At 61.6% G+C, this 20,554-nt stretch overlaps 1 protein-coding gene across 1 annotated transcript; it reads left to right on the plus strand.

Annotated features, from left to right (window-relative positions):
• Positions 1-1,960: 1,960 nt before the first annotated feature.
• On the plus strand, positions 1,961-10,917 carry MRPL23 (mitochondrial ribosomal protein L23; the record flags this gene model as incomplete). The annotated part of the gene is given in 5 exon segments (NM_001266484.1): positions 1,961-1,991; positions 5,371-5,493; positions 6,582-6,664; positions 7,207-7,280; positions 10,703-10,917. Coding segments are annotated over 5 exon segments (462 nt in total). The 5' UTR covers positions 1,961-1,974.
• Positions 10,918-20,554: the final 9,637 nt, after the last annotated feature.

The following is a 20,554-nucleotide window of genomic DNA, read 5'->3' on the forward strand; positions in this document are numbered from 1 at the left end:
GGAGGAAGAGGAGGTCCCCACTGGCTCCCCAGGCATCTCAGAGAACCCCCATACCTAGCATGCCTTCCAGAGGATCCCATTAGCAGATTATTAGAGAAGCAGGGTTGGAAGGAGTGGTGAAAGGATGGAAGGAGTGGAGTGGTGCTCCATTGAGACCCTATCCCTGCCCCTCCCTGAGGAAGGACCTCAGCTCCCAGCTCGACTCCTGCCCTCCAAGAGCCCCAGTGATCTGAGCAGCACCCACCCCCGACACACAGCTTGGCCTCCCATCACTCTTCTCTCCACATCAGCCACCCACAACTTTGAACCCAATTTCCAGCAGCCACATATCTCTAAGCACACTGCACAATGTGACTGCCGAAAAACGCAGCATTGCATGAAAATAAAAGGAAGCCTGAGGACCCCCGGCCCCAGGACCCCCCTTCTCCAGCTCCATTCCTGTCCCTTCTCCCCTGCGGTCTGCTCCTTGGGCCTGGCCAAGGGCACCTGCTGCTGTGCAAAGGCCTGTCTGGTCACCAGCCTCCTGGGACCCTACCACTGGCAGCCTGGAGCTTCTCCACCCCACGCAGGCCTGGACAACAGTGGGGACAGCTGCCACCACCTTCCCTGCCCACTCTGTCCCACTTCTCACTCCATCCTGCTTCAATGCCTTCATGCTAGATAGACCCCCTGGAGTCATTTCCACTCAAACCTACCCATCAGACCTACCCGGCTCAGGCCCTCAGAGGGGCACAGAGCCCTCTCCTCCTCCTGAATTTCCATCAACCCCAGTGCCCTCCCACAGCCCTGTCCTCACCTGCAGGCCTGGGCCCTCTGCCCCCAGCAGCAGCCAGGACCCATGGCCCCGCTTCTCGGGGTCCCCCGACACCCCTGCCTCTTGCACTTAGGGTGCTGTTGGGTGCGGGAATAAGCCAGGCCTGGGGGTGGGGGGACACAGGCAGCTAAACACATTGAGAAGTGGCCTGAGAAAGAGATCAAGTGGCCTGAATCCAGCCACCAGGCAGAGGAAACCACGGGAGGAGGGAGAGGCCTGGGGACAGGGGAGGGAGGCTGCCGCCCTACCCCGAAAGGTCCCAGCAGCCCTCCTGGCCAGCGCCACCCAAGGAGAGGAGTGAGGACTGGGCCCTGGACGGGGGTCCCTGTAGAGAGGGCCTTGCCAGAGGCTGGAGGGGGCTGGCCAGAAGGGTGGAGAGGGGGTGGGCAAATGGCAAGGCCTGGAGAGACCCGTGGCCCTCTTGGAGGAGGCGTGCTGGGAGCACCGGAGATGGAGAGTGTGGCCGGTGTGGGGGTTGCCAACCGGGCTCGCCAGAAGGGCGAGGGGAGGGGCCCTGGGGTTCCGGACGCGGGGGGCGGGAAACAGCCAGGAGAGAGGGGCTTCAGACCCCAGACCCGGGGACCCGCCCTCCCCGGCACTACAGCCCCAGGTCTCCACTTCCAGTCCCCCGCAGCTGCAAGGGCAGCGGTGCGGGCCAGGCTGTGGCCTGGAGCTGCCAAAGGGCAGGGGCACCGGTGTGGGGGGCGTGCAGGCCCGGGTTCTGGGAGGCAGGGCAGACAGGCCCGAAAGAGTGCGACGGCGGCGAGAGGCCTCTGGGGCTGGGGAGGGTGCGGGCGTGGGCGGGGCGCGAGCAGCAGGGGCTCGGGCCCCGGCTTCAGGCTGTGGGGGCGGAAATGCGGGGCGGGACTGCTGCGGTCCTGCGTCCTGTGGAGCCTGCGGCGCGGGGAGTGGGGGTCGGGCGGGGTGGAACGTGGGGTGCGGGACAGGCGGGGGGAGGAGAGGTGGAAGAAGCCGGCGCGCGGCGGGGCGGGGCGGGCGCGGGGCTGGGGACGGCGCGGACAGGCGGCGCGGGCGCGGGCGTGTGCGGGGCGGGCGGCGCGGCCTCCGGAAGCGAGGGGGCGCTGTGCCAGGCGGCGGCCCTGCGGGGTGGGCGTGTTGCTCCTTCCGCCTCGCGGGCCCCGGAAGCGTGTGCGGCCGCCATGGCGCGGAATGTGGTGTGAGTAGGGGTCGTCGCCCCCCCCCGCGGGGCGCCCCTTAGTGTCACAAGCAGACGGACCCCACAGGGCGCGCGGACTCCGGGGAGTGGGGTGGACGTCCCTGGGTCCCCTCCTGGCCCGGGAGAGGCGGGGTCCTCCGGGACCCCCATGGTGGCTTGGGGCACGTGAGGCGGGTGGCGGAAGTCGCCCCCCGCCAGGTTTAGGGCAACCCCGGGGGGCGGGTGTGGCTGGGGTGGCGACAGAGGGTACGAGCCAAACCCGCGGAGGCCACGGTGTCCCCGCGGGGGCACTGGGAGGGCGGCCCGGGGGTGGTCCCGCTGCCAGGGCCGAGGGCGTTGTCTGGAGACGTTTCTGGTCGTCACGGGACGGGCCACGGTGGCTGCTGGGTCCAGGCGGGGAGGCACGGGCGGCCCCCACCGCAGCTCGGGCGCGGCCTGAGGCAAAGGAGCTGGGAGTCCAGATTGGGTTTGAGTGGGAAAGGGCAGCTGACCACAGCCCTCGGCTTTGGGGCAGGCAGGGCCGGAGTCCCGGTTCTGCGCAGCCCAGACCCCCCACGCCCACTCTGCATCTTCTCTGGATTCCCAGGGGCCATCAGGGCGCTGTCCTGCCCCACTTCGCCTTCCCCAAATTGAAGCAGGAAACCCTGCATATTTCTTGGTGAACGAGTGACTCAGGCGTAATCAGTAGATGTGGGCTCCCGGGTGGGTTTTGGAGAACAGTAATCAGTATTTCTGGAGAGAGACCGTCAAGAGGCCAGGGCGTGGCTTTGGAGGCCCCTGCACATAGCTGGGGGGAGAGGGGAGGGTGGCAGGTGGGACCCTCAGTGGACGAGGCTTCCTTCAGCAGACATCTGGGACCGGTGCTGCACGTGACCCTGACCTTGGGGAGCACCCAGCACCAAGGAAGAAAGGGTCTTAGGCCTACACTGCCCTGAGCCTCACGTGAATTCCACGCTGGCCCTTCGCCTGTCCCTGGAGAATGAGGAGGAAGTGAGGGTCAGAGGACCCGGGTGGGGTGTTCCTGAAAGGCCAAGGGCGGTGGGCCCCTGGAAACATCAGGTGTGGCTGCCCTGGAGGCAGCGGGGCCCGCACGCCCAGCAGTGCACACACTTCTGTTGCTGGGGAGCCTTTGCAGGGAGTGCTGACTGGACTTGCTGTGGACTGGATGCAGCTGGGGAGGGGGTGCTGACAGGGTGGGATCCTGGGTGAGTCACTCGTGGGGCCGTGGGGAGGTAGGCTGGTGGCAGTGAGCCAGGTTTTTGTGTTTTGAGGAAGAAGTTAGGTCAGAGTTCTACTTGAGATAGGTTACGGTGGAGGTGCTTGTGAAATACCATGGGGAGTGCTTGGGGTGCTCCCTGGGGAGAGTGGGATTGAGGGAACTGAGGGCTGGTGGGCCCATAAGGGTTCGAGTCCTGCAGAGAGGCCTTAGAGCCCTGTCCTGCGGCCCTGGGTGTGGACAGTGCAGCTTGTTCCAGATCTGCGGGCTCCATGTGCAGACAGCCCGCGCTGCCTCCTGGAGAGGCTCTGCCTGTGAGAACAAGGACAGTGAATAGTCCTGGCCCAACCCCTGCCAGCCTCTCACCTCAAGCCCGCACATGGCCCTTCAGACCCTTAGCAAAGTATGCCCTTCAGGCCCCAAGCCTGGAGACTCGACAATTAATGGCCTGGGAGCTGTTGTACCCTCTTTTCTACTGTTTCCTGGGAGTCCCCAAACTTTGTCTCCCCTCCTGCAATCCCATAGCTGGTCACCAGAGGGAATGTGTGAACCCCTTGGGTAGCCATGGCTAGCCTGAACCTGTGGGTAAAACAAGTCAGGCCCCTCCACACCCAGAGCCCACCCTTCCTTCTCGGCCTCTTATTGGCGCCCACCCCTGAAGGCTGCACTCCGAGGCTTGGAAGGGCCAAGGCCATGCCCAAGAGGAGGCTCTGCTGGGGTTGGGGGAGTGAAGACTCAGCCCCACTGGCCCAGCCACTAGGCTGCCATGTGTCAGTGTGGTCATCAGGAGGCCTGGGGTGGACATTATTAGTGATTTGGCTTTGCTACAGGCGCCTTGCCTCTGAGAGCTCCCGGCAGCTCCTGGCCCCTGCCAGGCCCCCAGGCCCAGAGGCTCAGCCCTGCCCATCACTCTTGGCCCTTCAGGAACACCCCACCCAAGGCCTCTGACCCTCACTTCCTCCTTATCTTCCCTAGACAGGCAGAGACCAGTGTGAAATTCATGTGAGGCTTGGGGCAGCGTTAGCCTTATGGAGCCTCTAACTTGCTGCTGGGTGCTCCCCAAGGTCAGCGCCGTGTGCAGTGCCTCAGATAGGTCACCAGAGACTCCTGAAGAGCCCCTGTGCTCCCCCTCCACCAAGACCTGCACCTGGGCTCTCAGACCCCACATCCCCTGAGACCCTGCAGACCTGAGTTTCTCCTGTGTCCCTCCTCCCGGCTCTGAGGCCCAAATAGAGCCAGGATGTGTGGGCAGTGGCAGGGGATGGAACGGGGGTGGGGGGCAGTAGGAAGGCGCCGCCTGTCCACCCAGCTGGACATGGGAGAATGCACAAAACCAACTGACTAGAGATTCTGCACGATTGTCACATGGCCCGCCAGCCCAGGCTGAGTGCCGGTCTAGTTTTCGGTGGCCACTTGGCACTTCTCCAGCTGCCTCCGCTGGCTTCTAGCGGGGTGGTGGGGTACGGCGGTCAGCTCGTATTTAGTGTACCAAATCAGAGTCTGCCTCCGCTGGCTTCTAGCGGGGTGGTGGGGTGTGGCAGTCAGCTCGTATTTAGTGTACCGAACCAGAGTCTGCTGGCAGCACCATCTTCCAGGAGCCTGAGCCTGGTTTGCCTGCATTCTCCATCCCGAGGAGCTAGGCCCTGCTGCCACCAGGAGAGTGCAGAGCTGGCCTTTCTGTCCCATGGCGTGTGGTCCTCTCCAGCTCCACTTCACCTGAGCAACAGGAGAGTGGGCCGGCTGCGGAGAGTCTGCTCTCCCAGGGATATCAGTGCCCCGACGCACGTCTATGAGCGTTGCCACCAGCTTATTGGGGGAACGCTCTCTGCGGGGTTCTGATTTTTGTTCATTGGCCCTTTCTAAAGTCTGACCTTGGGGGTCAACAGCCTGTGCTCCCTGAGTCAATGCTAGGGACTGGCTGTCCTCCTTGGCAGGCCCATGTAAGAAAGGGGCTGTGGGGACCTCTGTGTCCTTGGGTGGTGACCTGTTGATAGCTACCCCGTTTCCTGCCCACCCCTGTTGTGAGTGGACACCTGGGGGTCTGCAGGGTTGGCTACCCCCTTTCCTGCCAGCCCTGTTAGTGGACACTCGGAGGTCTGCAGGGTTGGCATGTCGGACTGCCGTGGCTAAGTGTGTGATGTGGACCCAATCTCTTCTGTGCAGGTACCCCCTGTACCAGTTGGGTGGCCCACAGCTTCGGGTGTTCCGAACCAACTTCTTCATTCAGCTGGTGCGGCCCGGTGTGGCCCAACCCGAGGACACCGTGCAGTTCCGGATCCCCATGGAGTGAGTCCGGGAGGATTCCGGCTGGGGTGGGGGAGTGCCCTCGGGGGGATCCCCATGGAGTGAACCCAGAAGGAGTCTGGCTGGGTTGGGAGAGCGCCCTCGGGGGGCCTGGGTCCTGAGTTAAACAACTCGGCTCACGTGCTAGCTCTTCCTGCTGGGAAGGCACCTCAGGCAGCCCTGGCCGGCAAGTGTTGATGGAGTGCCGGTAGGTGGGGAGCCCAGCAGGCATGCTGCACGCCGCCCGCCCGCTGGGGAGGGCTTCACTGGAAGCCTTAAAATTTGGACCTCTGTGCTCACGTCTTCTGTTGAGTTCTCGCAACTTCTTTCTAGGAGAGGCGCCGGGAGGCTGGGTTGGGAGCAGGCCTTGATGTGCAGAGCCACTCAGAAGAGCCTCCTTGACCTCCAGAGAAATGCACAGTCCCTGCGAACAAAACTGGGGTGCCGCTCTGCAGTGTTTAAGGTCACAGGTCCCCAGCTCGGGGCTGGCGCGAGCCAGGCGAGACAGCAGTGTGAGCTCGCCTGGGGGCAGAGGTCAGGACTGTACCACCTGCAGAGGCTCAGAAGCTGAGTTGACAGTGACCGTGAGGTTCTACAGTAGAGGGAACATGCAGTTAACGCACCGAATCCCAGGCGGGCCTTTCCAGAAGGCACTTCCTAGAACCGTAGAGCACCGTCAGCCGCAGAGCAGGCCTAACCCTGGTGCTGCCGACGGGCCCCAGGGCAGACGAGGTGGGGCACCTGCCAGCCAGGAGTGTGCGGAGACTGTCACCTCGCACAGGCACTTGCCCGGAGTAGGGAGCCATGTGGGGCTGTGGAGCAGGCCAGGGGTTGGTTGGGCAGTGTTCCCACTCCCTGGGGTCTGTGCCACTGCCACCCCATGCTGGTGTGTCCAGAGTAGAGAGCCTTGTGACCAGTAGCACTAGTGTTGCTGGGGCCGCCTGACCCCGCTGGTGCCAGGCACCAGCACCCAGCCTTCCTCCCTGCCCCCTGTGGGCCTTGGTCTGTCGGCCTCTCACCCTTGTTTGTCTGGGACAATATTTTTGGCCTAGCCTGGTTAAGATGCCCTTTTCTCTCTCCTTCGCCTCCAGAATGACAAGGGTAGACCTCAGGAATTACCTCGAGAGCATCTATAACGTGCCCGTGGCTGCCGTGCGGACACGGGTGCAGTATGGTGAGTACCCACAGGAGGGTCTCCTGTTGGTGTTGTGCCCATCTGTACCACACGCCCACCTCGCCGAGCCACAGCCTCAGCCACTGCTTGGGGGTCTTGGTCTGACTTGGTTCATGGAAACTGAGGCACAGGGTGACTTGTCAGGGTCACACGGTGCTTACGTGCCAGAGCAGGGATTGGAATTCAACTGGGCTGGCCTGGGGTCCACTCTGAGCCCTGACTCTGAGGTGGGACTGCAGTGGCTGAGGCTGGGCAGCAAAGCGCTCTCTATTCCATAAGCCCCTGTTGTGTGTTCTGGCTGGTGCTGTTTCTGCTCCTTTGTTGAGAGCCTGCTGGCCTCTGTTCGGAGATGGGACGAGCCTGCGAGCCTGCTGTGCCGGCTCATTTGATTTCCGTGCCCATTTCCCTGAGAAATTGCCTTTTTGAGTTTTTAAAAACATCTTTGCATTTTTAAGAGAGCAGAGATTCGTTTTAGTGGCATTGGCCTCTAAGGATGTAAGTTTTTAAAGTTCTGATTTTGTTTTTTCGCTCCCTTCCGGAAGGCTCTAACAAGAGGAGAGATCACAGAAACGTGAGGATCAAGAAGCCAGACTACAAGGTCGCCTACGTGCAGCTGGTGCGTGTGAGCTGGCCAGCCCCGGCGGGGCCTCCGAGGGGCTCCTTGCAACTGTGTCCTTGGGGATGTTTGTGCCAGAGACGCTGCGCTGGGGCCCAGGGAGCCCCCATGAGGCCGGATCTCAGGGCCGCAGTGCAGAGGCAGGCTCCACATAAGGTCGCGCTCCGTCACGGCCTTGGGGGTGTCAGTGGTGGCGCTGGGAGCACGTGAGCGCTGGGGCGCATGGGGCACGTCTCAGCGTCCAGCCGTTTTGTGATTTTTAAGTTTGAATTCTCTCTGGGCAAAAGCGGCCATCACAGGCCTAGTGGGTTTCAGCTCCAGCACACACTAGGTGCTGAGCATGGGAGGCCCCGGCCTCTGGAGAGCCTGTCCTTGGCCAGGTTTCAGACTCGGAGGCAGAGTCTGAGGCCCCTGAGGGCAAAGGTCTTTGGTGCCCAGGCGGGTCTGGCTGGCCGGGGTCTTGGCCGAGGCCCGTGCCTTGCGTTGCAGGGTAGCAGTCCCACAGAGTTGTGAGGGCTCAACAGGCTGGTTCTGAGCAGGTGCTTTCTTATGTGTCCTGGAGGGGCTCTGGGGAAGAAGGACCCTCACCCCACATTGCCTGGGCCTTAGTTTCTGAAACCCAGACTTGTCAGGAGTGAGACCCACAGCTTCAAAGCCTTTCTTCGGGCTCTTTGTTTGGAGCCCCAGGCAAACCCAGAGGCACTTTCTCTCTGGGCCAAGATGTCTACAGACCGCTCCAGCCGCCTCCTGGGCCTCCCCGCTCTGCCCCTTGGGGCTGGCCTTACTGGGTGGGGATGGGGCTGTCTTCCGGTGTGAACGGTCCCTGGAGGCTGAGCCAGTGGCCCCTGCCACTAGATGGCAGTAACACTATTGTGAAAACCGCCTCCTGGGCCAGCCGGCTTACTTTGGGGCTAAGGAGGCAGTTTGTTCAAAAGGCCAAGTTAACATGGCAGCTTTTCTGAAAAACAGTCACATTTGTTGTTCTAAACAGGGGCCCCCGGAATAACTTGGCCTAATATTTGCTGTGCATGAAATCAGCCAATCCAGGTGGGGAGAGCAGCCGTTGGCCTCATAAAGGCCTCTGTGTGCTCAGTGTCAATTGGGCCCATCTGTCTTTGTCATGGCATGTGGGTGGACATCCCGTGTGCCGGCACCGCCACGGGCACTTCAGAGGCAGCTACGGTTACAAGTGGCATTCGAGTCATCCGAACCCTTGCGTTTTTCCTCTGGGCCCCACCTCCCATGAAAACTGAACCCAGCAGCGCCGGGATCCGGTGTCTGCAGCTGCTGCCCGTGTGTCGTTCTCCCTCTGTGAAGTCCAGGCAGCCAGAGACAGGGCAGGGCAACTGGGAGCCTGGAGGGTCCCTGTTGGGCATGGTTCCTCCGGTTCCAGAATTAAAATTTGTAACGGGTCCTCACCCCCTTCCTGAACTCCGGCAGATCTTTGCACAGCCTAGAAATGGGCCACAGCCGTTGGTCCCTGTCCCCCGCAAAGGGGACTCTCAAGGCCCTTTCCTGTCTCGTGTCTGCTGAGACCTTGCTCAGCGTGTCCCCCTGGGCCCTGCGCCAGGGCTTAGAATCACTGCTAATTGCAAAGCCCAGGGAGGGAGCATTAGAAAGATAAATTTATCCACTTTATTTGGAGTTGGCCGCTGTGGAAAGACCCTGTCCCACATGGTGGGAGTCCCACATTTTTTTCTCCTTCAACCTGATAAGCATCTCCTTGGCCCAAAGTCCTGGGAGCTGTAACCAGCGCCTCAGTGACCCACACAACAAAAAGACCATTGACCGCCCGCTGCCCCGAGGCCTGTGTGGACGCTGAGCAGCGCAGGAATGAAGGGCGCAGGACATGAGAGGCAACTCCAGAACAAGCCGCTGCTGCCAGCTGGGCTGAGCTCCGGGCTCGGGGCTCGGGGCTGCATGCGGGTAGCAGCCCCCAGGGCGCCCTGGGATTCCTGAAGGCAGGGCTGCCGTGTTTACTTGTCATTAGGACATTTTTCTCTTCCTGTTGTTTACTCCGATCAACTGTCTGTGTCCTTTCTGGAAGGATCAAGGGCTTTTTTTTTTTTAGGTACAAGGTGAACGCTTCTAGAAAGGGGAACCCCCTGGGAAACCATGCTTGGCATCCACAAACGGTGTTTGTCTTCTGTAAGAAACAGATTTTCTCTCACCAGCTTCCCCCATTTCTTCCCGAAACTATGACAAATGGCCATGTTTGTGTTTTAAACTGTCATTTCTGACTGCCTCAGAAAACTAGCAGAGTCACCTCCATATAGTAAAGGTAAACCTCCCATTCAGGGCAATCAGCCTCACATGTAAACCATTGTCCCTCGGTATTTTAAAAGACGCAAAGTTTAGAGCTGTGTAAGCCAATCCTCCTGCAGGTTGGCTGTAGCGCACGCAGTGCCACCTTCCCCACCAGCCCCTGCCAGGGATTGGGGTGCATCCACCTCCCTCGCAGGGTGGAATCTGGGCCTGTTTCCGATCATACTTGGCTGCTTGCCCACATCCAAATTTATTTACACAACAAGGGTCTGCAAGAGCCAAATGTACTTGACTGATTTTCCTCACTAAAGGTTTCCAGATTCGGGTGCCATCCTCACTCCTCCTCCACCTGTCTGGAAACAGAAGGGAGGCTGGCCGCCCCGACATGTGCCGACCCGCTCCTCCCCCTTCTCTTCCCTCTCCTCTGATCTGCTCTTTCTTTCTGCTCTTGCCCCTTATCTTTGGAGCTACTTAGTAATCAGCAAGTTAAAATGGCTCCTCATATTTGCTCAGGTCCCCAAAGAGCAGTATCCCCTCCTTCTCGTGAACCCGAGCCACATGCCGTGGCCTGGGCTGGGGCTTGGCCAACACAGACATATTCTGAACTCTCAGCAAAAGATGTAAGACCAGTTAATTGGCAGAGCCGGTCCTGATTTATCAGCTGCTGCACGTGCATGTTTCTTCGTACGTGATGTTCATTTTAATTGCCAGGCTCTGGGCTGGGAGGAGGGGGAGCTTTAATGTGAGTACAGCCTGAGGCATTTTGGATGGATAGGTTCGCGTGGTACCAGACGTGATTTGTGTCATGTTTTTCCATGCCTTGTCCCTGCCCCCCCAGTCCAGCCAGGTGGCCCTGTGCTAGTAAATGGGTGCACCCAGGGTGGGGGCGGACACCAGGCCCTAAAGAGACCATGGTGGGGAAAGCAGCCCTGTCCTGGAGCTGTGGCCTCGGCTGCGGCACGATACTGGAGGCCATGGCTGTAGGGCTGCTTACATTCCAGGCAGGGACGCTGCCTCAGGAGGCCCAGGGAGGTGCCTCTGAGCAGTTGAATCCGGCGCTGGCAGAAAGGGGCTGCCAGAAAGCATGAGGCTCCCCATGGACCCCTCTGCTGAGGAGTCTTTGCAGCTCTGGCTGGAGCCTTTGTTCTCCCCCTTAGGCCCACGGACAGACCTTCACGTTCCCAGATCTGTTTCCCGAGAAAGACCAGAGCCCCGAAGGCAGCACTGCCGACGGACTCCGCGACGTGCTCATGGAGGAGAGGCGGCAGAGGCAGAGCAGCGACCCTCGGCGGGGCGGCGTCCCCAACTGGTTCGGGCTGTGACGGGGCGGCCATCAGGGATGTGCCCCAGGTGGGCACTGTGGCAGAGCAGCCCTGACACCTAAATAAAGGTCCTGCTGCAGAAGAAAGAGCAGGAAACTCTGTTTCCTTCTTCTCTTGGGTCTCTGGGTGCCAGACACGCAGCAGCCACCCCCCAACTCTGAGCGCCACGTGGCCTGGCTCTGCTTTCCAGGGTCTGGGCAGTGGGCGCGGCCGGGGTCGGGTCTCTGAGTTGACAAGGAACTGAGGGTGGGCAGACTGGAGACAAGGTGGCCCCATGCTGGGGAGGCGGGTTGTCCAGAGAGAGGGCCACACACAGCCTCGGAGCTGCGTGCCTGGTGGGGAATGAGACACGCAGGTGAAACGACCCAGAAGATAGTTCTGAGCGCTGACATTCAAAGCCTGAGCCCGGAGGCGTCGGGAGGAGCGGAGGGGTCCGCAAGAGCACGGCACGGCCTGGCCTGGACAGAAGTTCTGGGGAGGGGCTGCCAGGTCAGCAGCCCTCAGGGGGCCTGGTGAGGGAACTCTGGCCCGCCTGTGGGTTTCAGTTTGGCACAGTTGGCAGCAAGGACCCAAGAAGGGCCAGGAAGGGATCCAAGGGCAGCAGCATCTCAGGAAAGCCATGGCGGAGAGGTGCCATCGGGAATGGGTCCAGGGCTGGGCCTAGGGGACAGGGAGGACGCAGCTTGGAAAGGTGACTAGGGCAGGGGGCAAGGTGTGGGCAGCAACCGCTGCAAAACAGTTCTGTGGGCTTTGAGAGAGGAGAGGGTGGGCTTGAAGGTCCTGTTGGAGGTGCCCGGTGGCCTCGCAGTATCTGGGTGGATGCCTGGGTCTAGACCCTCGTTCTGTCGGCCCAGGGCAGGTCAGGACGCGCAGCTGCTGCCTCTGATTCTTGTCTAAAGGGTTCTGTATGGAAGCCTGTGGCCCTGCCAGAGGCGCTGTGCTGCCCCTCCTAGCCTGGCCTGGCCTGTGGGAGCAAGGGGGTTGCCCGGCCACCATTTACGGGGCCTGAACCTGGCAGACTGGCCTGGGTTCCTGTTCCAGCAAAGCTGGACAGGCCGGCCGGGGCAGCCTCCAGGGGGCCCTGAGCTGGATACAGAATTGATTTTTAGTTTTAATGATGTATTATTCAGGACCTTCCAAGGAGCCCGGATGGTTTCCAGCCCCTCTTCCCAGAACCCCTGCATCTGGTGAGGCCCGTGGCCTCCAGAGCCCCTTCTGGCCCCGTCTCCATGCGGCAGCTGGTGCGTTCTCAGAAAGTTCCAGAGGCCTGGGGGGCCCTCTGTTTTTCTTAACCTGCCCTTGGTTCCAGTGCTTCCCCAGAAAACCCAACATGGAGGCCAGAGCAAGGCCCCTCCCTGCTGTGTGGAGGCAGCTCCGGCTTGGGAATCAAAGCCAGGGCCCACGTGTACGTTGGGAACCATCTAACCTGACCAGGACGGAGCTGCACTCGGGCGTCTGGGGGAAAGCCCACGGCACGGCTTTGTTGCACAAAGTTGGGTTTGCCGTGTGAGCCTCCCCATCCGAATGCTCGGGAGGACACAGGTATCACGTGGCCTCAGGACCAACCCCGATCCGCAGCGTGGGCCTGTTGTGGTCTGAGTGAGGGTCCTGGCCTTTGCTTCTGCGTGGGCAGCCTACAAGGGTCTTGCAAGAGGAGATGGCGTGGCAGCTGGCTCAGCCTCCCCTCCCCCAGCCCAGAGTGCAGGCAGGATGAGATGCAGCGGGGGAAGCGCTCGGCTAGGGGGTGAAGGCCCGGGCAAGCTCACCCTTCAGTGTTGATTTAAAGGGATGGGGAAGGTCAGGAAGTGGAGCCGGAGAAATGGAGTCAACTGTATTTTCCTTAGAGAAATAATTCATGGGGCCTAGAGCTCTGAGGACCCTAACTCACGGCAGGGGAAGAAGAATCCCATCTTTCATCCACGGCATGTCCAGCCCCGCACACAGGGGCCAGGCTGTTAGCAGCCCTGCTGGCGGCCAGCGCACCAGGCACACTCCATCACGGCCGCCACCCCCAGACGCAGCCCTGACTCTGGCTCCAGCCGCCTGGGCCTCCAGACCCTCCTCCCGCCCCATCTCACCCTGGCCTGTGCTGTCCTGTTGCAGCCCCCATGTCTCCCACAGGCCTCCCTGCCAGGAAGGAGAAAGGGGCTGGGGAGCTACTGCACAGCACGCTGGGGGCTCCCCCACTCCCCAGTTGCCACTGGGCATCCTTCTGCATGGCAGCCCACTGACCCTGGAAAGGGGCTGGCTGAGGGCAGAGCCTTAGGGGAGATCATAGCCTTAAGGGCCTGCCAAGTGCCTGGCCTGGGCCCAGTCCTAGGGAGTGCCTAGATGGAGGCAAGACCAAAACGCGGGGATGAGCGCAGGGGTGAGACTGAGCGCATTTCTCGAAGAATGGAGGATAGGGACGGGCATGTGGCTGTCCAGTGTGAGAAACTGGGCTGCCGGTCCTCGGCTGCCGGTCCTCGGCTGGGGCGGGTAATTCACGCGAGACCCCACTTTCTGGGTCATTACTTGACCAGTGGTTTCTGGTCTGAGCCAGGTGTCTGAACTGAAGCCCCCAGGTCTCCGTCCCAGCCACGTGTGCGTGACCCAGCCATGTCGCTGGATAGTCTCCCCGAAGCATCCACACCCACCTCACATGCCTGCTGCCGAGGAGCGCGGAACAGGCTGGGGTGGGCAGGCGGCCCCACTCGGGGTCTGGAAGGCTCAGCCTCTCTCCCGGAGGCCTGCATGCCGCACCCGTGGAGCTGAGCTTGGGATAGCCAACCAGGGCCGTACGGGGAGGGCCCACGGGAAGGGCCCCGGGTGGGGTGGGATGCTCAGGGCTGCAGCCGGGAGTCTGCTCCCACCACCCCAGGCACACTGAGAGCCCAGAGAAGGGACTGGCTGGACGTGCCAGCTCCCATGACCCGCTCCTGCCTGGAGGCTCGGGGAGGGAGGGACCAGCACCTGGGCAGGTCTGTCTTTTCCCCAGTACAAGGGCCCCACTGTAGTGGCTCATGTGCTAACACAGGCTCTTTCATGCATGGGGACCGGAGAGGGTCTCACAGGGCCCCTCTGGCCTGGGCGTCAGCCTCACCACCCCCACACCTGGGCGAGACCCCCGTCCAACCCAAACAGGCTCTTCCTGCAGAAGGAACTCGCCCGGAAAGATTAATCTCCCAAGGCTGACAAGACCACTCCCACCTGTGTCTGGACATCCTCAGCGTGGCAGGAGTGGGAGAGGAACCCTGACCCCAGGGATGGCAGGCGGGCCTGCGGCCTTGCCTCAGTCGCCCCAACATGACAGCCCTACCCCTTGTGGACATCTCCAACTGGGAGCAGGGTCGGGGGCAGCCAGAGACAAAGGCAACAGGATGAGGGAGAGCCGGCAGCACTGCCGCGTGTCCCCATTGATGTTCCTTTATTGCCATGCCGGAGTGATGCAAGGTCCAGGCAATGCCCCACTGCGTGCATGGGAAGGGGTGGAGGGGCCCTCAGGACCACACCAGGCTGTGCTCAGAGCTGGATGGCCCCGCTTGTCTGTGCTGACGAGTTATAGCCACGATGGGCCCAGCTCTCCAGCCCACAGGAGCCCGTGCCCTGGCAGCTCCAGGTAAGCCAAGCTGCCGGAATGGAGCAGAAAGCCCCTGGCCACCCTCCCTCCTGTGGGCATCTGGTTCTCTTCGGGAGCTGGCGGTGTTCCTGGGGCGGCTTGATAGTGTCCTGTCTTGAAACGGCATCACTTCTGTACCTGGTGGCAGATGGGCAGCCGGGCGCTGGGGCAGGAGCGGGCTCTTCCTGGCCCTGGCTCCCCGGGCTCCTCCTCTGCCCCGTCCTGCCCCCTCCCACCTCCTTGGGCCCCCCTGCCTCAAGCTAGCCAACACACGCCTCTGCAGTCTAGAGCCTGAAGTCACGTTCCTGGTCATCCATCTGCGTTGGGGTTCCCAACTTAACAGCCTCCAGCAGGAACTGAAGGCCAGGGACACAGCGGTTCCTCCTGGTCCACTCCAGGGCTTAAAGTGAGGACAGGCTGGAGCAGGCCAGCCCCTTGAAGGTAGCTGTAGTGGCTGCCATCTCGGGGCTGCCCTCCCACCTCCCACCTTTCATGCAACCGTCAGTCGTATTAGCTAAGTGAATGAGTGAGTGAGTGACCGCCCGATTGAGGAAGTCAGCTTGGCCAGGTGGGAAAGCCGGGCTGTCATCCTCTTCCTTGGGGTTTGATGGGTGCTCCTGGCCAGGGTCTGGCTGAGTGGGCAGGTGGCATGAGCCAAGCACCGCCCGGCATCCCTGCCTGCCCATGGTGGGTCCCCCAGAGCAGGAGGCCTGTGGCTACAGTGATCTGAGAGAGCACTGGCCTTGGGATGCTCTTTTCAATTTTTGAAGAACAGCGTTAGTGAGATGAAGTTCATGTACCCTGCAGTCCACCCACTCAGTGGCTTCTAGTATATTCCCAGAGTTGTGTAGCCTACTAGAACATCGTCATCACTCAGAAAGCAGCATGCGCCCCTTAGCTGGAACTCCCAGCTCCCTGCTCCCCTCTGCCCCTGGCTATGACTGGTCTGGTTTGGATTGGCCTGTTCTGGATGTTTCATGAGTGAACCACCCAGGGTCTGTGTGGCTTTTTGTGTCTGGCTTATTTCACTTGGTGTGGCATCTTCAGGGCGCACCCATGTCCCAGCCTGCACCAGGATCTCCTTCCCTCTGAGGCTGAGTCGTGCTGCACTGTGTGAACGGTCCTTGTGTTCATCTGCTGTCCATCAGCAGACACGTGGCGGCTTCAGTCTTTTGGCTCTCGTGAGCGAAGCTGTGGCGCACACGCGTGTGCACACTTTGACGTGGATGTCAGCTTGCCATTCCTCTTGGAGGGTTGGGGCACTTTCTTGCCCGTGGCGTGCATGTGAGGCTGCTGTAGCCTCACCGAGGAAGTGACTGTCCCAGGCTCTAAAGGTGCCTGAGGATGGCTGAGGGATGGGGCCGGCTCCACAGACGTCCCTACTGTGGAGCTCCAGATGGGGTGCTCATGAAGGCGACGTCTTCCTGGGCTGCTTCTCACAAGGGGCGCAGGTGGGCTCCCGAGTGGCCTGGAAGCTGGGGAGAGGCGTGGATGCGGATGGCGTGTTTGCTCTTGGGCTGGACCCCAGGGGGTTCCTGCAGGGCCCTGGGAGCTTGGCCTGGGCTGGGGCTCGGGTTGGGGCTCAGGAGTTGGACTGAGGGGCCCAGGCCCAGGCCCAGGGCTCTGGCCACCTGTGCTTGCTCCCTTCCCTGTCATTCTCTCTCATCTTAGCGTCTCCTCCCCAGGTGCTGCACCCTCAGTCCCCTCCTCTCTATCTCCAGCACCACTCACAGCTCCACACCCCCGGAATTCCCTGCGTTGTTGCCTCTGTGTCTTGGGGCCCTGGGAGCAAGCACAATGTCTGCAGTGCCCTGTACATGGCAGCCGGGGCCTGGGCTGGGCTGCACGTGGATGCCCGTCTCATCTCCATAGCCCACTAAGAGTTCTTTCAAGGCCAAGAATTCTTCTCTTTGACCATATTTCCACCCCTCCGCCTGCCCTAGGACACTCTCCATAGTGGATGCTGCTCTTTGCCATGGCACGCTGGGAGGACAGGACTGTTGGGGTCCCCGTGTTCTGGCCTCTCCTGATCCTCCAGACACTGCTGCTTCCTGGGCCTGGGTGTCTGAGGGGATGTCCCTCAAGGTTCCCACCCAGCTCAGCCTGACAGGAGCCGCACCCTGCGAGGCCTCAGACCACACCATGCTGGGTGGGGACACGCAGGCCCTGAGTGACCTGTTCGGCGTCTGTGTTCACCACCCCACCCCGTCTGAGATCATCCCCAGCACCAGTCCCCCCAAATCGATTCATTATTTCTTTGTAACTAGGGCTTTTTCTAGTCAAAATAGTCAGCTTTTCTTGTTTCTCCAACATCTGGCTTTGATTGGCCCTGGCCTCCGTGGACGCTGGGGCCCTGATGCTGTGTCCAATGGGGAGGGCCAGCCGGGCCTGCATTCTCCGTGCACAAGGCCAGCTCTGCGAGAGGGTGGGAGACCCCCCACCCATCCTCCCCCTACACATCCGCACTCCTTGCCTTGGCCTGAGCCCAGCTCTGCAAAGCTGAGACCCTAGGGGACTCGCCCCATGGTTAGAGTGACCCCTGCTCTGGAGCCCTCATGGAGGGAGGCTGGGGGCGCTGGCCTTCAGAGACGTCCCTCAGGCCCCGGACAGAGCCGCTACCCCATCCTCCTTCACTGAGAGACGTGAGACAGAAGATTCCAGAAATCCTATGGCCCTTCTACATGGAATTCACCGAAGCTCAGACGTGCAGGGTCCCCAGCCTGTCCCTGGAGGGTGCAGCCCTGGGGCCTGCAGCAAACACTTCCCGCAGAGACAGGGATCCACAAGTCCGGGCCCTGTCACCCCCGGGAAGTTGGGGGCTGGGAAGGGATGGGCCCATCGGATCCGACAACAACGCCCCTTCCTGGTTCTCCACTCCTTCCCACCCAACATCCGCATGGCAGGAGTGCTCCACGCAGCGCCAGGGACTCAAAGCCCACCTTTACACGGTCCTCTGAGCTCCCCTGAGGGCACCCACTCCAGTGGGTGGAGAGGCCAGGCAATGAGTGAGCAGCTTCCCCTCCAGATTGGGGAGCCCATGGCCCTGCTCCCGCAGAACCCCCTCAGCCGGGCCAGCCCCAGTCACGTGATGCTGCTCGTCTCCTTCCCACAGGTTCACTGGGAGAGCTTCGTGGCCCTGTGTCCCGTATTCTCAGCGCGGTTACTCAGCCCTCGGTGTGATGACAGTGTCATGGATTTTAGCGATGATCACAGAAGGAAGGGTGTCCTTGTCTGACAGTATGAGACGACACCGGTATTTGGATAATTATGGAAGTGTTCAAATATCCCAGGATAGAAGCCTGGACGAATCCCTGAGGTTGGTGGATTGGCATGTGCCTCCCCCTGTACCTTCCTTGCCAACGGGCACCCATGAGCAGCTTCCTGGGGTGTGCCTGGGGTGCCCCGGGCCACCCACATGGCCGTCCCTCCTCTGGCAGTGGTGACATTGTGCACATCTGTGGTCTCTGCTTTGGCCTGGGCCCACTGAAGGGAAGGAGCAGGGAAGTAGCCACAGGGCAGCCTGAGCCCGTGACCGGGCCCAGTTAGCAGCAGGCTCGGCTGGCAGAACTGACCAGTCACAGATGCCGAGTGAGGCCCACTCGAGGCCAGGACACTGTCGTGCTCCCAGCGTGTGGGTGCTGGGCAGGGTCCCGGCCTGCAGGAGTTTGCCACAGACGGCACGAGGAATGAGCCGGGCCCAGGAATGAGCACGGGAGACCACCAGGAGCGGCTTGGGCCCGGTGTCTGGGGTTGACAGCAGGACCCTGGGTAGAGCTTTGGGGTTGGGAGAAGATGCTTAGTGGGACCAACCCTTCAACTCACTCCCTCTCAGCTTCTCAGCCTGGAGCCAGGGCCGCCCAGGCAGGCCCCAGCTTTCACAGCTGCGGGCAGCCCCCCCGCCCCCCGGCCTGGGGGAGGTGTTCCCAGCAGCCTGCGCGGCCCGGGGCAGGGGTGAAGCAGCCTGTTAAACAAAACGAGGTGCTCCGGCTAGTACCTTAGCTTTACGAAGTGTTTGGAATTCCGACGGCCCGCAGCTGGGCGCGCCCATTCTCCCGGGGACTTTACCGGCGGCCAGGGCCTTAAATAATTCTTACAAAAACCATGTCAGCCCCAAACTGTGTGATATCTGATTTGTAGCACTCATAAAACCCCATGCCTGCTGCCAGAGAGGGGGAGGGCCGAGCCCAGCCTCACACGTCTCATTTCCCGCCTGTGCGTGCGTGGCCTGAGTGAGGGGTGCCCTGGGGGAAGGGTGGCCCCAAAGAACTGGACCCCTGCAGTCCCCCCTGGGGCTCCCGCCTTGCCCTGTGGCCCCTGCCTCCCCATCAGCGGGACGGCGTGGGTCCCCCCATCGCCACATTGGAGACACAGCCTGTTGCGCCCCCACTTTGTTAACTATGGGAGGAGAGCCGGCCTTGGAAGTCAGGGTGTCCCCCGTGGCAGGGACAGCAGCAGCGGCCTCCTCAGGGCCAGCGGAGGGCACAGCTTCTGCCAGCAGGACAGTACGGACGGCACACCCGCCGGACTCTGTGGGCCAAGTGTTGGGGCTTGGAGACCCCACGGGGAGAGGGCCCTGGCCCACCCAGGATGGAGCTCGGGAGGAGGCCCCCAGGCAGAGTGGGGGACCGACCTTGTGAAGCGCAGGCTGCTCCCATGCCCTGAGTCAGAGGTGAGGCCATGTCTCGTCCTCTTTCAGTGTTCCGAGCAGACCCCCGGTGCCCAAAGGTGGCAGCCAGCACTGCTCGGCCACTCCCTCCCCCATCACCGGCCAGGAAGTGCCCAGATGACCCCTGGGCAGCTGGGCCTGACCGTGGGCATGGAGGCATTGAGGAGGAGCTAGGCTCGTCCCACCTGGAATGCCACTGAGGACATCCTGGTGACCCCGGGCGGGAGCAGGAGCCCTCAGCCTCAGGGCTGCCGGTCAGGGGGCCTGGATAAGCCCTGCTTTGGTTGTGGGCACACTGGGGAGGGGGCGGCCCATTGATTGGTGGCTCCTCGGTAGGGGATGGTCATTAAAGCCCTAGATCAAAGGGCTCTGGAAACACACGCTCATTAGGAAGGCCAGCGAGCCGCAGGCCAGGGGCGTAGACAGGGGTCTGCTGTTCATTCCCCACCGCCGGGGTCAGAAATCCCAGGTCCCCACCCCCACCCGAGCCACAGGCTGGAGCCACAGAACGCCCATGGGCCTGGGCCATGGTGGGCGAGATTCTCGGGTGGTCCCCAAGGCCCCCACCATTCTGGCCTTCAGTGGCCATCCTGCAGTTAGTGAGAAGACTGATGGCTGGCCACTGGGACCTGGGACTCGAGGGCCCTGCCCACGGGTGTAGGAGGGACACATGGGCTGCCCAGGGGCTGGGGCACGGCACTCCCCCCCAGCTGGCTCCTAGTGGCTGGCAGACAATGGCCACCACCTGGACCGGGAGCACAGGAGGCTGGGGCCTAGGAGCAGGCCTAGTAGCAGCTTCTGGGAGGGAGGCCTGGCTGCAGGTATGCGGCCTGGGTGAGGGGCCAGGAGTCCGGGTTTCCACTTGGAGCTGCCGCCTTGCAACCCTGAGGCCCTTGGCTGCCACCTTGTCTTGCTTTGTCTAAAATGTGGAGATGAGGCCAGACGCAGTGGCTCATGCCTATAATTCCAGCACTCTGGGAGGCCGAGGCGGCTGGATCACTTGAGTCCAAGAGTTCGAAACCAGCCTGGCCAACGTGGAGAAACCCCATCTCTACTAAAAACACAAAAATTAGCCAGGTGTGGTGGCGGGTGCCTGTAATCCCAGCTACTCGGGAGGCTGAGGTAGGAGAATCACTTGAACCTAGAAGGTAGAGGTTGCAGTGAGCTGAGATTACACCACTGCACTCCACCCTGGGTGACAGAGCAAGACTCGGTCTCAGTAAATAAATAATAATATAATAAAATAAAATGTGGAGATGATAACACTTGCCCAGGAGACACGGGCCTGCAGAAGAAGCCCGCCTCACATCGCGCTGCGCACCCCGGGGTCCCCGCCGCCGATACCCAGCCCCTCCTCCCCCGGTGCCTGCTGGCGCATGGCAAGCCCGTCACCTCCCTGCCAGCTGGGGCTCTGTCCCTCACT

This window comes from Macaca mulatta, chromosome 14, assembly GCF_049350105.2.
Source record: "Macaca mulatta isolate MMU2019108-1 chromosome 14, T2T-MMU8v2.0, whole genome shotgun sequence".
Lineage (NCBI taxonomy): Eukaryota > Metazoa > Chordata > Mammalia > Primates > Cercopithecidae > Macaca > Macaca mulatta.